Source organism: Ambystoma mexicanum, chromosome 2q (assembly GCF_040938575.1).
Source record: "Ambystoma mexicanum isolate Mex_15411 chromosome 2q, UKY_AmexF1_1, whole genome shotgun sequence".
Taxonomy (NCBI): domain Eukaryota; kingdom Metazoa; phylum Chordata; class Amphibia; order Caudata; family Ambystomatidae; genus Ambystoma; species Ambystoma mexicanum.
In genome coordinates, this window is record NC_090924.1 from 1282147479 (window position 1) to 1282164660 (window position 17182).

General features: G+C 49.2%; 1 protein-coding gene across 1 annotated transcript in view; it reads left to right on the top strand.

Annotated features, from left to right (window-relative positions):
* The window catches only part of BFSP2 (beaded filament structural protein 2), a 234573-nt gene that overhangs the window by 97802 nt on the left and 119589 nt on the right, over positions 1-17182 (top strand). Inside the window, exon 3 of the mRNA XM_069648705.1 lies at positions 1689-1845. Coding sequence (XP_069504806.1) covers positions 1689-1845 — 157 coding nt within the window. The remainder of the gene's footprint in view (positions 1-1688; positions 1846-17182) is intronic.

Consider the following 17182-nt stretch of genomic DNA (forward strand, 5'->3'; position numbering starts at 1 on the left):
TAGGCTCTCTCTTTCACATGGTATGAACATGTGGCAAGGTGGGTCTCTTCTGGAAGGAGTGGCGGTCCAAAATTAAAAATAGCACAGGGTTGTCTCTTCACATGGATCCCCGGGTGGTGCTGCTAGGCGATACAGGTGATGAGCTATTCCCCCTGACGAGTCCAGCAGCCACTCCAATTAGGCCCTTTCTCTTGGCGGCTAAGTTGACTATTGCCCGGAACTGGAAATCCGTGGAAAGCCCGGTGGTGCAGATGTGGTAGGTAAATACATGGGGCATCATGCTGGTGGAAAAAATTACTGCATTATGTGAGGGGAGATATGGCAAGTATGTGTCTGTCTGGAAGCCCCTCATTGACTTTGTGGAATACTGCCCAGTGATTGTGGCCAAACCCCCACTTATGCGATACTTCTCCTTGTTGTAATAATACTTTTCTGTAGGGTGGTGTCAGGGTTGAAAGGGTTTTAAGTACTTATGGTACGGTGGGGTTCTGGGTTAGTGGACCTCTCCTGCAGCGCAGAACATATGCAATTCTGTAGACTCTGTCATTTTGTCTCTTTGAAATGTGATCCTCATGTTCATGTATTTGTCATTTCCCACAGTATGTTAAATAAAAGTTTATTGAAAAAAAAGAGGGTCAAAATACGGATAATTATAAAATAAGACACCGTTCTTGAGCATACAGAGGTAAGGAGAACATCACGTGAAATTGCTTTCAAAAGCCTGCATGTGTCGTCACAAAATGGTGTCTTATTTACAACAAAAATATGGATCTAGAAATCATCGCTCCGGAAACTGACTTAAGTTTTATCTACAGATGTGAGCGCAGCACAAACCTGACAGACATGGCATGCCACAACAAGCTAAAGCAGTCCAAGTATGCCTATGCATATTTCTCCGATTCAGACGTGTCTGTGCTTTTCAGCTGGAAGTGGGCCGATCTAAGAGAGGTGATATTGTGCAATGGCTGCAAGTGTTGAGCAGCCAACCCCTCTCCCGAGTGCAATATACGGGGTAAAACACCCCCAAGATCATAAGGACATTGCAAACCAGCCTCTATCTTCAACTTAATCACAGAGCTCCGAGGTGGCCTGCAATATCCTTTTTACATATAAAGTGGTATTTTATTCCTTAGAACACATGGTCGAATCGCCATCCCTAGCAATGCCCGGTCTTTCATTGACGCGGAAGCAACGTATATGCCACTTGATCAGATGTGGAATAAGAACGCCCACCAAAATGCAGCTGGCGATGTGCTGTAAACATATATTATAGACACATTACAAAAGGCATTTAAATGCTTTTTTGGTGGTTTAAAATAGATACATAGCAGCTCTCCTGTAGTCAACCTCGGCAGCACGCCACATAAACACACTACCATAGAGGTCTCCTTATCAACTAATGGCCCCGAATTCTCAAACATTTCAGGACAACAGAGTCTTGAAAATTGAGCCAGTCCTTAATTAGATGCTCCAGCAGCAAATGGAGTTCTGCTCTATCCTGGCTCAGCCAGCTGAACTGCAATACATTATTATTAAACCTGGGTAGTGTTTTGGCATTTTTCAATTATAGGTGACTTGATATCAGAATGACACTGTATGAAAATAACTTTCAGGTTTTTAGGCAGATATTTCAGGCTGTTATGTACTACATTGCAAGTTATGCTCTTCTTGTAATCCACTCTTCACAGATATGAGAATGAGCAACCTTTCCGGAAGGCAGTGGAAGAGGAAATCAACTCACTGTACAAGGTGATCGATGACGCAAACTTGACAAAAATGGATCTTGACAGTCAGATTGAGAGCATGAGTGAGGAGCTGGCTCTGCTGTCCAGGAATCACGAAGAGGTGAGTTACGGAGGCTACCATACTAGTGTAAAGTGGGCTCTACGTCACCACTTGCCCAGCTCAGAGATCTCAGCTACCCAGTTAGTCCTTTTTCCATCTTAACCAAAGCTAGCAGACACATCAAGTACCTGCTGCAGTCCTCTTTCAGTTTCTATCAGGATGAATGCTGACTGACCACTGTCCAGTGTCAATCTGAATAAGAGCCCCAGAGGCCTCACTTGGAGCTGGAGGTAAAGTGCTGTTATTTTTCCAACTAGATCAAGGTGACATTGGCCCTCATTAGGACCCTGGCGCTAAGTGTTTAACGGTGCCGTAAAAGGCTCCGGCGCTGTTAAACACTTAGCGCCTTACTACGAGGTCCCTTTGCGGGACCCGACCTGAACGGCTGGTCTAGACCAGCCGTTAAAGTAGGGACCCGCAAAGGGACCTTGGTGCTAAGTACGGTACCGCAACTTGCGGTACCGTACTTAGCGCCTTCCCCAGTCCCATTGAGCCCTATGGGGCAAAAATGGGAATGGGGAAGGGCCAATGTTCAATGGGGAATTACCGCCCCGCCAACCTTGGAATGGTGTGGTAATTCCCCATTGAACATTGGCGGACTCGTTACGATACCGGCACCAACCATGGTGCTAATAGCGCCATGGTTTAGCGCCAGTATCGTAATGAGGGCCATTATCTGTTTTGCCACTGCCCTTAAAGGAGCCCTTTCTCTGACTGTGTACCGGCTTTCCAAGGGGTCAAACATATGTCAAGGCACACATATACATAAGATAATGTTTACTCCCCACCCCCATTTCAAAGAATGAATGGAAGGTTTGGAAACAGTGCCCCATATGATGATCACAATAATATTACTTGTCATTGACGCCCCTCAAGTGCCTTACAAAGTCATTCAGATAAAGTACTATACAACTAATTATGCCAAAATACCATTTATTCAGTTGAAAAGGTAAAAACATAGTTGTATAGTTGTATAGTACTTTGAAACTCAATGGACTATAACAGTACCATGCTTTCTTTCAGTTTCAGCATGGGCAGGATGTGAGCACGCACTATTACAGCTTGCTTGTGTGCATCTACGTAACCCACAACGCCACTGGCTCTACTGCAGTGCAGTCTTGTTGTTTTTTGTTTGTTGTGAATAGTTTCTCTACAAGGTGGTGCCCACTCGCTTCTGTATATTTTCCCCTCAAGTGCCTAATCAAAGAATAAATACAAGACAGAGCTCCAGAGAAGAAGCAAGTTGTCACCCCCTCGCCGGGCGGAGTACAGGGACAGTAACAGCCTGCCAGCCCGAGCCTAGGAAGGCCTGAGCAAAGCGAGGGCTCAGTCAGTGGATGAATTGTAATAGGTCCAGCAAAGACTGAAGTGGTGATTTGCAGCTGCTCTGCTCTGCAAACTGTACCCCTGGGCAACTTCAAAACAAGTACTGGCATGTCTATGTTCGCATTATTGTGCATCTCAAATGGCACGTGTTTGCTCCATGGAAATGTCTTTGGGGGTAATTCATAGAAATTCGCGCACAAGTGGTGCACGCGGCTGGCGCACAGTGTGCGCGTGTGAATCTCTGCGCCAGCCGCATGCGCTAAAATCCAATTCGCGCACAGCGTATTCATGGATTTTAGCTACCAAAACAAGCCGTGGCGCACAGTGGCACAGCGACCCTGCAGCAGCGCAAGTTACACCCCCAAGAACGCCCCTCGCGCAGGGAAAAGCCATCAAAATCCCCAATCCAGCGCAAAGGGCTGCGCTAACCCTGTACCAGCACGGCAAGCGGGGAACGTGTATTACTGGGGTTCGTGGGAAGTCTCACACGTGATTGGAGCAGGGTATGTGTATTTCGGGGGTGCGTGGGAAGTTTCACACGCGATTGGCCCTGTGCGAGTGGGGTACGTGTATTACTGGGGTTCGCGGGAAGTCTCACACGCGATTGGAGCAGGGTATGTGTATTTCGGGGGTGCACGGGAAGTTTCACACGAGATTGGCCCTGTGTGAGTGGGGTACGTGTATTACTGGGGTTCGCAGGAAGTCTCACACGCGATTGGAGCAGGGTACGTGTATTTCTGGGGTGCGCGTGAAGTTTCACACGCGATTGGCCCTGTGCAAGTGGGGTACGTGTATTACTGGGGTTCGCGGGAAGTTTCACACGCGATTGGAGCCGTGTACGTGTATTTCGGGGGTGCGCGGGAAGTTTCACACGGATTGGCCCTGTGCAAGTGGGGTACGTGTATTACTGGGTTCGCAGGAAGTTTCACACGCGATTTGAACAGGGTACATGTATTTTAGGGGTGCGCAGAAAGTTCCACACGCGATTGGCCCTGTGCGAGTGGGGTACGTGTATTACTGGGGTTCGCGAGAAGTTTCACACGCGATAGGCCCTGTGCGAGTGGGGTACGTGTATTATTGGGGTTCGCGGGAAGTCTCACACGCGATTGGAGCAGGGTACGTGTATTTCGGGGGTGTGCGGGAAGTTTCACACGCGATTGCCACTGTGCGAGTGGGGTACGTGTATTACTGGAGTTCGCGGGAAGTCTCACACGCGATTGGAGCAGAGTACGTGTATTTCGGGGGTGCGCGGGAAGTTTCACACGCGATTGGCCCTGTGCGAGTGGGGTACGTGTATAACTGGGGTTCGCGGGAAGTCTCACACGCGATTGGAGCCGGGTACGTGTATTCCTGGGGTGCACAGGAAGTTTCACGCGCGATTTTGCTGTCAGAGCGGGGTACGTGAATTTCAGCGCTCATCCCCTCCCTGAAAAAAGGGGTCCCTGCTGGTGCCAGATGATGCAGTGACAGGATCAGGGACAGGATTGCAGACAGGCACCTCCTCGGCGGCCTGTGCTGCCTCCTGTCCCTGGTTCTACACTGGCCCACTAGCACCAGTGGAATCCCCACCTCCAGACCCCGTGTGTGTCCCTTCCACAGCCTCCTCCTCCACCAAACCCCCCACCAACCTGGATGACTCCATGCCATTTTCCTCTGTTGGACCCTGTGGGGTCTCAGCTGCCCCTTCTGCTGCCGAGGAGTCCACCTCCAACCTCCGCCTGTTGGACCTACCCTCGGCAGCTGCGGCCTGGGACGCGGCACCAGACTCCTCACTCCCCGACGAGATGACAATCTGGGAGGGGAGCCGGGCCTTGCGTCTCCGGCTGGCGGAACGATCCCTGCCGCTGTGCTCCACAGCACCCTCTCCGCCCTCTTCTTCAGTTGACGCTGCAGACAGGGAGAGAAAAAACACAGGCATCAGGGCACTGTACAATGGACTGATACACACATGACAGTTGCACATGAGTGGCAATGTTTAACTTCAGACACGGCATCACACTCCATGACACACATGTCATTTTAACGCACACACATGAACATTTCAACAGCAATATTGCACCAGGCAGCACCATCTATACACATACACCAGCATGAACAGCCAAAGGTGAGCCTGACATCAGATGAAACACAAGGAGTGCTCTAGACATGCACACACGCCACCACACTTACATGCATTTCTACATCTCCTTCAACTGTTGCAGTGATGAGATCGCCATACATGTCACATCTGCCATTCATCCTTCTACATATCAGTGTCACGTGCATCCATGTTGTATCACAGTTGCACACTTGTCAGATACACATACATGCACATGTACACAGTGCAGATACATGCATTATGAACCACCATCCATGCCACAACCATGCCAATGTACATACACAGAAATTCAAACATGTGTGCTCCAACACCTGCATTTGCCCAGCATGCTTACCAACACATACACCATCAATGTGTCTCACAACTGAGAGGACTCACATGTGGCAGCCTCATGTCCATGTTCATACACATCCCTACATGGCCCTAAATAAACACATGTGCAACCTGCACACTACTGGCACACCACGACACGCACAGCGTACTATCAACATGCATGTACACTTACCGCTCGACTCCAGACGGGACTGCTTCTCAAGGATCTGGACATAAAGCGCTGGGCATATGCGTTCCAGGACCCTCATTGGATGGTTCGACAGCTGGCCCCGGCGCCCCTTGGCATCCGCTGCCTTAGCGAGGCACCAGGCCTTGTTGAGGGTCCTGGACTTGAAGTCCTCCCAGCGCTTCTTGACATGATGTAAGTCGTGGACTGCCAGCCCCTTCGCGTGGATGGCAGTCACGATCTCCATCCAGATCCTGGTCCGTCCTTCATTGTCGGCGCGCGAACATCCAAAGAGGGCATCATACTGCCCCAGGACTTGCTCCACCAGGACACCAACTTCGGTGGCAGTGAAGCTGGTGGCCCTCTGCCTCTCTGGCTGGGGGTTGCCAGTGCTGCCAGAGGGTGTTGTGCTGGACATGGCAACCCCAGAGGCAGAAGTGGGTGGGCAACTGGGTCCTGGGGCTGGGCTGTGGAATGATGGAATCCCAGTCGGGAGTCTTCGGTTCCAGCAGGGGTGGTCACAGCAACTACACCCCTGGCTTACGTGCAGGCAGCAAATGGCAGGATACGTGGGCAGCAGGCAGTCAGGCAGCAGCAGATGGCAGGTGGGAGCATGCTTGGGGCTCTGGAGGGGCAGTAATTCGGCCTTCTGGGCAGGAGCGTGGTCTTCCGTGTGTTTTCGCGTGGCCAGCTTGATATGGAGTGATTTGGCACGTGAAAAAATTGCACGTCAGCGTGTAATTCGAGGAAAGGGCCTTAGCACGTAAGCGTGTCAGCACACGCACGCGATTTCATTGGACCAAAGGCCCTTAGCGCGTAAGCGCGTAAGTTACATTACGTGCGCGGGTGTTTCCCTCATAGCACGTGATGACAGAGCACACTGCACGTCCAAGTGTCATCGCGTGTAATTGGAGGAAAGCGCCCGCATACACGCGTATCTGACGTGTACGTGTGGGCCGGTTTAAAAGCTACATGTAGGACGCCATTCCCTTGTACGTGCTTTTCGTGGAGAGCGAATAGGTGAAATCTGTACTTCTTGTCGGTTCACACGCGATTACTTCACAGCGTTTCTAGTTCGTACTCCCTGTTACCTCTGTCAGCTCTTTTCTGAATTTTTGTTGGGCCTGTTTCCTCAAACAGAGTTCACTTCTCCTTTTGTCCTTTCTCCTCAGACAGCGTACAATTCTTCTTTTGGCAGGGGTGTTGCCAACGCGCACACGCGCGTATTTTTCACGTTCTTTTTCCAGGCAGACGGTGAGTTCCGCATGGTACTTAGCAACTGTGCTTGCCCTGTGTGTCGCGTTCTCCTTCAGAGGTCATTGTAGGCTGCGTGTATTACGCAAACACTTATTTTTGTGTTTCTGGGTGCCATAGTGTAGTGTGGGTTCATTTTTTCACGCACGTGGTCTACGAGGGATTGCGTGCATGTTAATTTTTGATTTTGGGCTGCCTGTGCGTTGCGTGACCCATCATCTTCCCCAGGGGTCACAGACAGCCTTGTTAGAGCACTAGTGTACAAATTCCATCTAGTATCCTATCCCTTTGACCCCGAATTGCCCAGGACAATATTTTACTGCAACTCCCATACGCACAACAACATCAGTGCCATGGTTGGGAGGTGACCAAGCGGTAAGGGAGGCAAAGGTGGCCGACCTTCAAAAGGTGGGCGTGGTCGGCGCAGTAGGGGACATGGCCGGGATTTGCAGGGTTATCCTATACCCCCATGTGTGGAGGAACAATCAGGGACACTCATGCCCCCCCGATGGTTGAGGGAAACTTGGCTGGCACCATCCCAGCTCAGCCCCTGTTGGACCAGCCCATTGTGGCACCTGACCTGGCACAGGATCACTCCTGGCTGACATCCAGGTCAGCAGGTCTAGGGCACGTGTGGCGGTGCAAGTTGTTGTCACCAAGCCACGTGGATCTGGGGCAGCTATGTCATCTGCTGCCCTAAGTATGCAGGGTGGGGAGGCTGCAGGGGCATCTGCAGCTCCATCCGCCCCAGCTCTGACTCTCCCAGCCAGGACAGTGTCAGTCCAGCTCCATCAAACTGACGTTCCCCCTGCCAACATTACCCTGCAACCAATGCCTGCATCAAGACCTATGGTCATTGTGCATTCCCACACTCCTACTACCCAGTCCCCCGGTGACTCTGCCCCTACTGACCAGAGCAGCGTAAGCCACTCTGGCTCTGCTCCACCTTTAAAGAAGAGGAAGAAGGGTGCTCTGGCATGACAGGCTGAGACCCCAGACACGGGTACACACTCCAGTACCTCAAGGAAGCCTTGCTTTAATGAGGCGGAACTTGATGCACTTGTGTCCTATGTGTCGGCACATAGCCACGAAATGCTGGTGACTGCAGGGTCCAAGACCACAACTGGTCAACGTAAGATACACTGGCAGATCATCGCCGACCGCATAAGTGCCCTTGGATTTGTGAGGCGCATAGCTGATGATTGCTACAAGCGGTGGAATGACCTGAAACGCAGAGCAAAGAACAAGCTGGCCTCAAATCATGCCGCTACTCTGGTGACTGGCGGTGGGTCTCCACAAGAGGACAACGAACTCACTGAACATGAGTCTGTTGCTGGGGCCTTCGTCACAGAGGAACAGATCCAAGGTGTGGGAGAACTACCTGATTATGATGCATTGTCCGGTGAGTGCCCATGCATGTGTGTGTAATGCATGTGTATGTTGTTTGGGTGACGGGTTCTGATTGAGTGCCAGGTGAGGGTGTGTGTGCCTGAGTGGTATGGGTCACCCATGTGCTTCATCCAAAACATTCAGCGGCCTTGGATTTGGGTGTGACAGTATCCCTTCTGCCCACAGTAGTTATTTAGTGCAACATTACGGCAGTTGCCCTTGAAGTGGCATCTTGCAACAACATTGTTTGTATTTTTCAGTGTTCGTTCAGGCTGATTGGGCCTCATTACGAGTCAGGCGTTAAGGGTTTTACGGCGCCGTAAATGGCGCCGACCCTTAACGCCTGATTACAAGGTCCCTTTGCGGGATGGTGATTTTAACGCCTGCTTTTTGCAGGCGTTAAAAACCATGCCGCAAAGGGACCTTGGTGCTAAGTACGGTGCCGCAATTTGTGGCACCGTACTTAGCACCTTCCCCATTCCCATTATGCCCTATGGGGCAAAAATGGGAATGGGGAAGGGCCATGGCGGAGGGGGAATTACCACTCCACCAACCTCGGAATGTGGTGGTAATTCCCCATTCCGCCATGGCGGAGTCGGAAAGTTACTGGCATGGACCATGGTGCTATTAGCACCATGGTCCATCTGCCAGGGTCATAATGAGGCCCATTGTTTCAATTCTCCCACTTTTGCTATGCATTCCTCAGCCCTATTGTCACATTTGTGACATGCTTCTGTCATTGATGAACCCCACATTGGCCCACATGTGTTATCTTGTTAGGTGAATGATTTGACCATTCAGACTGATTGAGTATTGGCCTGATCACATACATTTTTGGGGCCTGTTTGAATGTGGAACATGATAGTTGTTTCCTGTCATGTTGAAGTGCACAACCATTGATGTGTACATCGGCCTGCAATCACTGTATTTTTGTACAATGGATGTGTTGCAGTGTGTGGCACATGCCTATTTTGTCACACTATGTAGCATTTTTCATCTCATCATGTCCATCTCACATGGATGGCTGACAATATTCATTCACTGACATATGGATGTACTTGTGGAATGTATTGGACATGCCACTCACAGGCCAATGTGTGATGGCAGTGCTACCCAGCATGCAGCAATTGTGTTGCTCTTCCATCTTGGTGTCATCAGTGTCTGCCTTTTGCCTCCCCTTCCAACTCAGTGACAGTGCATGCATGGGAGGGTTATAGTCATGTGGGACATGTGTAAATCATGTACTGGTTCTGTAGCTTGTCAGGCCTATTTGTGTTCTATGGTGCTAATGCCTGTTTCCATTTTCTTTCATGTTTTTGCAGGGGATGACGCACTTGATGCTGTTGAGGTTGGGGAGATGGTGCAGACCCAGGAGGGATCTCAGGCACGACCGGGCAAGAGCGGGGGACGTGGTGTGGTGGTGGGTGAGAACCCAATCTTGCTGCAGACCATTCTGTCCAGGGGTGTCTCTGGGTGCACCTCCCCAGACCTCTATTCAGGTGCTGATTCGGATGATGAGACCTATGTGCCATCGCAGGTAAGTGTTTCTGGCAGGGATTCTGTTCTGTCCAACCCACCTGCACCAAGGGTAGAACCCTCTATGGGGATGTCAGTGTTGGTAAATCCGCCTTTGGTGGTTACGGATGCAGGGTCACACTCCACAACATCTGATCCTGTTCCTGGGCCAGCAGATCAGAGGGGGAATGCAGTCCTGCAGCCTCAGGCAGTGCCAGCACAGCAAGGCGCAGATGGCCTTGTCCCAAACAGGTGTGGTGCCCGCCGACGCGGTGGCCGTACGCCACCAGGCAATACCGCATGGGAACAATCCATGTACGGTATGGCAACCCAACAGGCAGCATCAGTTGAGATGATGGCTCAAGCAATGGAGAGGGTGGCCACTTCCATTGTCCCCCCTGAAAGGCAGATGGAGCAACTACAGCAGGCAACAGACTCCATTTACCAATCACACAGGGAGGACATGTTGGCGTCCAACAGGGACAGACGGGCGGCACTGGAGACTCTACGCCAATCGATATCAATAGAGTCCCAGGGCCACAGGGAAGTCCTGAGGGTGGAACTCCATCACCTCAGGTAGACTCTTGTTGACTTTGAGGCTTCCACTAACTTGAGGACAGAACATCAGCTGGAGCGGCTCACATGTTTGCTCTCAGCTGAGATGCAGGCAACTCGGGAGGAGATCCGGGCATCACGTCAGGTGGTGCATGGGGATCTCGCACTATAATCCTCCAGAACGAGACCTTCCACACCCGCATGCTTGCTGCCATGGAGGACCATACCAGGGCTTTGTGTGGGGTGCCTCTCATAGCACCACCACCTCCTGTGGCAGCAGCAGAGGTTGATGAGAGCGACAGCAGCAGTTCTCCTACATTGGCATAGCCGTGCAGGCCATGAGCCCATGGAGGTGTTTTTTTTCCCAACATCCACACAGGTGGCTGTTGGTGCGCACCCTGTCCTCGGACCTCCTGGGTGCCCCCCCCCCCCGGTCCCCACATGGCCATTTTTGATTTTTGATTTTTGATTTTTTTTTACAGTGTGTTGCCTTGTGTGGCTCCCATGGCCATCCACTGTATTCCGGCTGGGCACATGCAGGCTTGTCCTGAGTTTGGGTTAGATGCTTGGGTTTGTGAGACACACACCCCTCCTGCTTCCCGTTTCCATGGCCAAGAAGTGCAGTACATTGAGGACCTTCTCCAGGGGGCTGAGTGCTTGGGAGCACAGGGTGGGTGATGTGAGGTCATCCTCCCACTCACTCACCAGGTCGAGTATTATGTGAGGTGGAAACCTGTACCTCCCATACACCTGGTCATCAGGCATCCCAAAAAGGCTGGTTCTGGGTGTGAAAATTCTGGGCCTGACTATCCTCCTCCTCCTCCTGCGGTATCCCACGACCACTGCTGCTAGGAACGGTATAGTCATCCTGGTGTCTGAGCTTGTTTGTTGTTTGCGCACACTTTTATGCTGCGCGGGTCCATGTACGCCTGCTTCCTGCTGGCGTACGTGTTTCCGGATTAGCGCGTCTTTTTTGGCGCACGCGTTAGCCCCGTTCGTATCCATGAATACGTGTTTTGAACGTGCATGTGTGCGTTTCGTGCATTTGCCTCCTGTACTTCCCCCGTGACGCCCACATTTTCACGCGTTGTTCCCCATTCTACGTGTCACGCCCTCTGTTCCTCCTACTTTTGTTGTGTGCGGCGCGCTATGTGCGATTTCGCTGTGCTCGTAGCGCACGCTGTTTGGAGACGTGTGCGCCAGCGTGCACCACGCAGAGTTTTGGTGCACATCCTGGGATTAAAATGCGCACGGACTTCCATGAATCGCTGTGCATGGGTTTCGCTGCGATTTTCGCACTGGCACTGTGATTTGCATGCTTTTGCACGCTTTTGCACGCTTGCGCTGAAAATTTCAGTGCACATTAATTCCATGAATCGGCCTGTTTGTCTTTGGGGCACTGTGCTGTGTGTGACTTGGCTAAAATGGCTAATTCTGCTTTAACATTTCAGGTGGAATGTTTTCTTTTTAAGTCTCTTAAAGCTACCATATTGTTGCTGGTGTTTGCTTACCATGGCCCAATGCTCCAGCAACCACAAGGATTCAGGCCATACTGTACTGGCAATCCATACTAAGTCTGAAATATGTCTGCAGTTGGCTGAATCCTTGGAGCCTGTCTATCTTGAAAAATGCTATGTATCAAATAGCACTGATCTGTAGACAAAGACAATTGCCTTGAGCAAAGACTTGATCTTTTAGCTAGTTTGCATACCCATTGAAGGCCTTCTGGTTCTGAACTGAAGGTGAACTTTGAGTAATGGCTACTCGGTGTCACTCTGCGGTGTGTGACCTGGCTGAAATGGCTATTTCAGCTATCACATTTCAGGTAGAAGAGTTTATTCTCATGTCTTTTAAACCCACTATCACTTGTCTGGTGTTTGCTAAACAAGCCCCAAATGCTCCACCCACAAGGGATAAGAGCCAGATCCAGATGGTAGTGTACTGATGAGCCCTGATTAGGAGACAATCATGTTTGCGGTTGGCTGAATCCTTGAGAGCTATGTGTCTTGGTTTCAGAAATGCTATTTATAAAATAGCACTGCCCCTATTGACAAAGACCTTTCCCTGGAGCAAAGCCTTAACATTTGAGCTAATTTGCATCCCACAATTCATTGCCCGTGTGGTTCTGAATTGGAGATGAACTTCCATTAATGCCTACTTAGTGGTGTTGCGCTGTGTTTGACTTGGCTGAAGTGGATAATTCTGCTTTCAAATGCCACACTTCAGGGAAGAAGGGTTTTATTGTCAAGTCTTTTAAATCCACAATGACTGTTTGCCTTACTGCAGACCCAAATGCCACAGACAGTATAGGCACAAATATTTTAAGATGAGTGTAGGTACTTCAAGATCACATATGCCACCTCACCAGGGTACCTCAAGAATTTATCAAGCAATACTTTGCAAGACTTGGCATGTATTTCATTTTCTTGGGACTTCTGCTGCAGACCCAACATCATTTGAATAATCCTTATCAAGACTACCTCCAATGTTTCCATTCTTCTTCTGAAGGCGTTGCCTTGGAAACTGTACACAGCACTTAAGGTGACCCCATCCTCTATATATGTGGTGAAATAATACCTGTGCATTGTGTCAGGTTTCTAGGCTCTCTAAGCAGCCTGTTATTCCTCTCCATGTTGCCACCTGCTTATTAACAGCATAAAAACCCCAAACATGCTCCTTACATCTGTGCTTCTTTAACTTGCAGTATAGATTCCCCTACTAGTCTGTTATGGGGTTACTAAATACGTCCATCAAGATTCCTTTTGTCATTTTTTAACCCCCATCATTTTCCCTTCTCGACACTCAAAGAGAGTCTGCAGAAAATGATTCCCCTAAAAGTGCACTCTTCTTCCGGTTCTCTCACAATGCTAAAGAGCCACAATAGACATTAGCCTCCGTAAAACACAAGAGAAATAACATTCCATGTCCCTACTACTAATTGGCGTATAGCAACCTAAGCTCTCATCACAACTAGACTCCGCTATTCACGGGAAAAGATGGACAAAGTGTCCCTAAGGTACCACTCAGTAGTGACGGAGCTTAATGCATGCCCCCTGGATATCCGGTCTATATCTTGTTTTTCTTGATTAGTCCTTACGAAAGGACGACGTCTGAATAGCGTTTGGAAAAAAAGACACCTTGCTTTGCTGTGTCTAGTGCAAAAGTTGCCATAGCACCAGAGAGGTGAATGCAATTTACATCAGTGAAAGTGACAAATGTCCAGATAAAGTAAATGTAGAAAATAATGACACTGAGAGTTGTGTACTTGATGCTATTCAGGCAGAGAGGAAAGGTTTTTATGACCTGTTTGGTGCTTTATTGGAGGGCTATACCTGTGGTTTTACTGTTATTTTGTGCCTGTTTTTGATCTGGCCTGCACATAGAGGGCACTGTGTTAGTTTCTACTTTTTTACCTTTCCCCACCCATCTCTTAAGCAATGCTCTTACGGCATCCACTGCCCGGGCAACAAGGCCAAGGGCAGTGGCAAAGGGTTAGCCTGCTGGCCTTGGGCCCCAACCCTCTACTGGTGGTAGTGCCACCACCATTTGGGCAAAGAAAACTCATCATAGAGGTAAGGTGAATCTACGATTAGTACACAGTAGGGGGTGAAGGTGACCTCCCAGCCATCAGGAGTCTTAGAACAGGGGTTTTACCACATGGTAAACCCCCCACTCCGAACCTCCTTGGAGCTGGAAGCTGCCATATTCCCCCACCGGCACTGAGGTAAGTGCACCTACTTTTCTCTGCATTCCCTTCCCCACCCTCTTTTTGCACATATTAAACTCCCCCGCCCCACTTACCTGGCACCCCCTTATCCTTTGCCGGTGCCAGGACCACTGGTGTTCCAACCGCTTCCCAGACACAACAATGACCACCATGAAAAGGGAGAAGGGACTATTTATTACACGGTAGGTGGTAGGGATTTACTGGCACCGGTAAAATACCGGTACCGGTAAATCCCTGCCGCCTTACTACGAGGTCCCTTAGCGGGTTGGAGTTTTAACGCCTGCTTTTTGCAGGCGTTAAATACCAACCCGCTAAGGGACCTCGGAGCTAATTACGGCACCGCAAAATTGCGGTGCCGTAATTAGCGCCTTCCCCATTCCCATAGAGCCCTATGGGGCAGAAATGGGAATGGGGAAGGGCAATGGCAGAAGGGGGATTTACCGCCCCTCCAACCTTGGGATGGGGCGGTAAATCCCCTTTCCGCCAAGGCGGTGCCGGTATTTTACCGACATGAGCCATGGCTCACCGGCTACCGTGTAATGAGGCTATGTGTAGTTCTCATCTCCATGATCCATGGTGGCGATCTTGTTTTGTCGTTTTTTTTTTCAAGTTAAGAAATGGCAGGCACACACTGCTCAACTTATAAATAAAAACACTGTTAGTATCCCGGTACAACGTACCAGGATACTAATAGCAATAAACCCATCCGGGGCAGGTTATGCTCTGGGCTAAACATAAAGCCCTCGCTTCCCTCAGGCTTCTAACTGGCCTGGGTGATTACCTGGCCTGGTAATGCCTCAGCCATCAGGTTATAGTTTCCCTCACATTCTTAGCACATAACTTGTCTGAATCTACTCTCTGTATGCATCTGTACTGGTACATCTGTTTGGATTCTGAAATATATGCCTTAATACCTTAGCACATGGCTAGAATAATTCATATGCTAGACACACACATGTATGGCTAATTACACTCCAGCCCACATCTGGCGCACACACTGGTCTGGCTCACTCTGCTTTTTGCCTGTTTACCTTGCACATAGCCTTTTTAGACTCATTAGTTTGTGTATGCACATCACAACTGTTGAGCTTGTAATATCTGCCCCCAGAAGACCTGGCACTAAATTCTATAGAATCATTGTGTTAGCCTTCACAACACTTTTTAATTGCTATAGCTAACTATATTGCTGATCCCATAACAGATAGCTAGATGGTTTCTTTCTTGTCTGAAATCCTAGCAAAGAATCATTGACCCATTGTGTTAAACAGCATGACTAGCAATTATCTAGAATAAATCTTTGTGTTTTAGCATCAACTACATCTGTATAGTTCACTATACTGCTGTCCCCATAACACAGCTAGAATGACCCTCTTTTTGCCTGAGGTTCCAACTATAATCTTGTTGTGTTTAGACTAGCAATTATCCAAAGCGAATCTGTCTAGCAACCAAAACATCTGCATAGCCCATCAGACCGCTGATTCGTTAAGACATAGCTAGACTGACTGTTTTTTGCCTGAAATTCTAGCAAAAAATGTTTGCCTCATTGCCTCATTGTGTTTAGCCTGCATAGCTACAGATTGTCTAGACTAAATCATCTGTGTTTACCATCCCCTACATCTGCACAGCGAAAGTTTGCTGCATGCACAACTAAACATAAGCTGCTTATCATTGGGTTAGACATCACACAACTTTGCTTCTGACCATACTGCACACTGCATACCTAACACATAGCTGCATTTCACTCTTTGCAACTGCCTGCATACGAAGCAAATAACTCCATAGACTGTGTTGGTGTGCACATACACACAACATGGAGCTACTTTGAAACATTACACTTTTATGGCTTTTTGTACTCCAACCATGCAAGTCTATCACTTGTCCGCACCTTTAATCCCAGTGAAATCTACCACCAAGAGCAAGGAAGTGACAACGCCCTTGCTCCCACTCTCCACACCCTCATCCATTAACTAATTTCTGACGACTAAAATCTTGCATCCTTACACCTCCCAAACTCCTACAGACAACCTCCTAGGTCTAGTGTACATAACATATTCAGACCCTATCCATCTTCTGTCAACAACCATGCCATCAATATTTGCTCTCCAGCATCCATGGTTGCCCATAAGGCTCACCTGACCCGTCGGTACCGACCACAAAAAACTTAGAGATGTTCATATTGACACACAGGTAATGGGTACTATCGACCTACATCCATCAACACAAAAGGTTTCTGCATCTGCCTTCCCGCTATCTAACGCACGCTGCCCTCCTTTTTTTACAGAGCCAAGCGTTGTGAGGCCAACATTATTGGCAGAATACCACATTACAATACAGAGACAAAGCAGTAAAATCTAAAACAGCAGGGGAATAAAAAACTACCCATCAATAGGAATAAAGTGCTGGAGTCTTAAAATAAAGATTGCTCCAGGACGGCTGCAACAGCCAATGAGTGATGACTTAGTACAACTCTTAACATAACATAGCACATATTTATAGAGAGCCCATTCACCCCAGTCCGGCTTCTTGGCACTGGTAGCAGATGTCTCGTGTTACCCATCACAATGGCTGGTACTGTGGGAGGGGTGAGCCTCTAGAGCAGGGTCTTGTCTGACAGGGATTGGATCGGACCAGCTAGCGGCAGAGGTAAGTACTGCTGCTCATTGATCTTTGAACTTAGTAGTTTGAATGAGTTGAAGTCCTACCCAGGAGTAACTTTTTGGGTCTATGTTACTCTGTAGAAGGCGTTGAGGCCAGAAGAGGATTGCCATATTCAGCATACTTCACGAGGCAAAGCCTTTTTCTCTGCACAAATGAACATCTGGCAGAAAGGTCACACAACATAAGACTGAAGCAGTGAGTGGGAGGAGCGCTCAAATACAACATTAGGAAATACTGAGGGTGATATTACAAAAGCTTTCCCCATGGGGCCCCACAAAGAATGTGCATGTTTCTTGCAGCATCAGCCTTCAAGCAT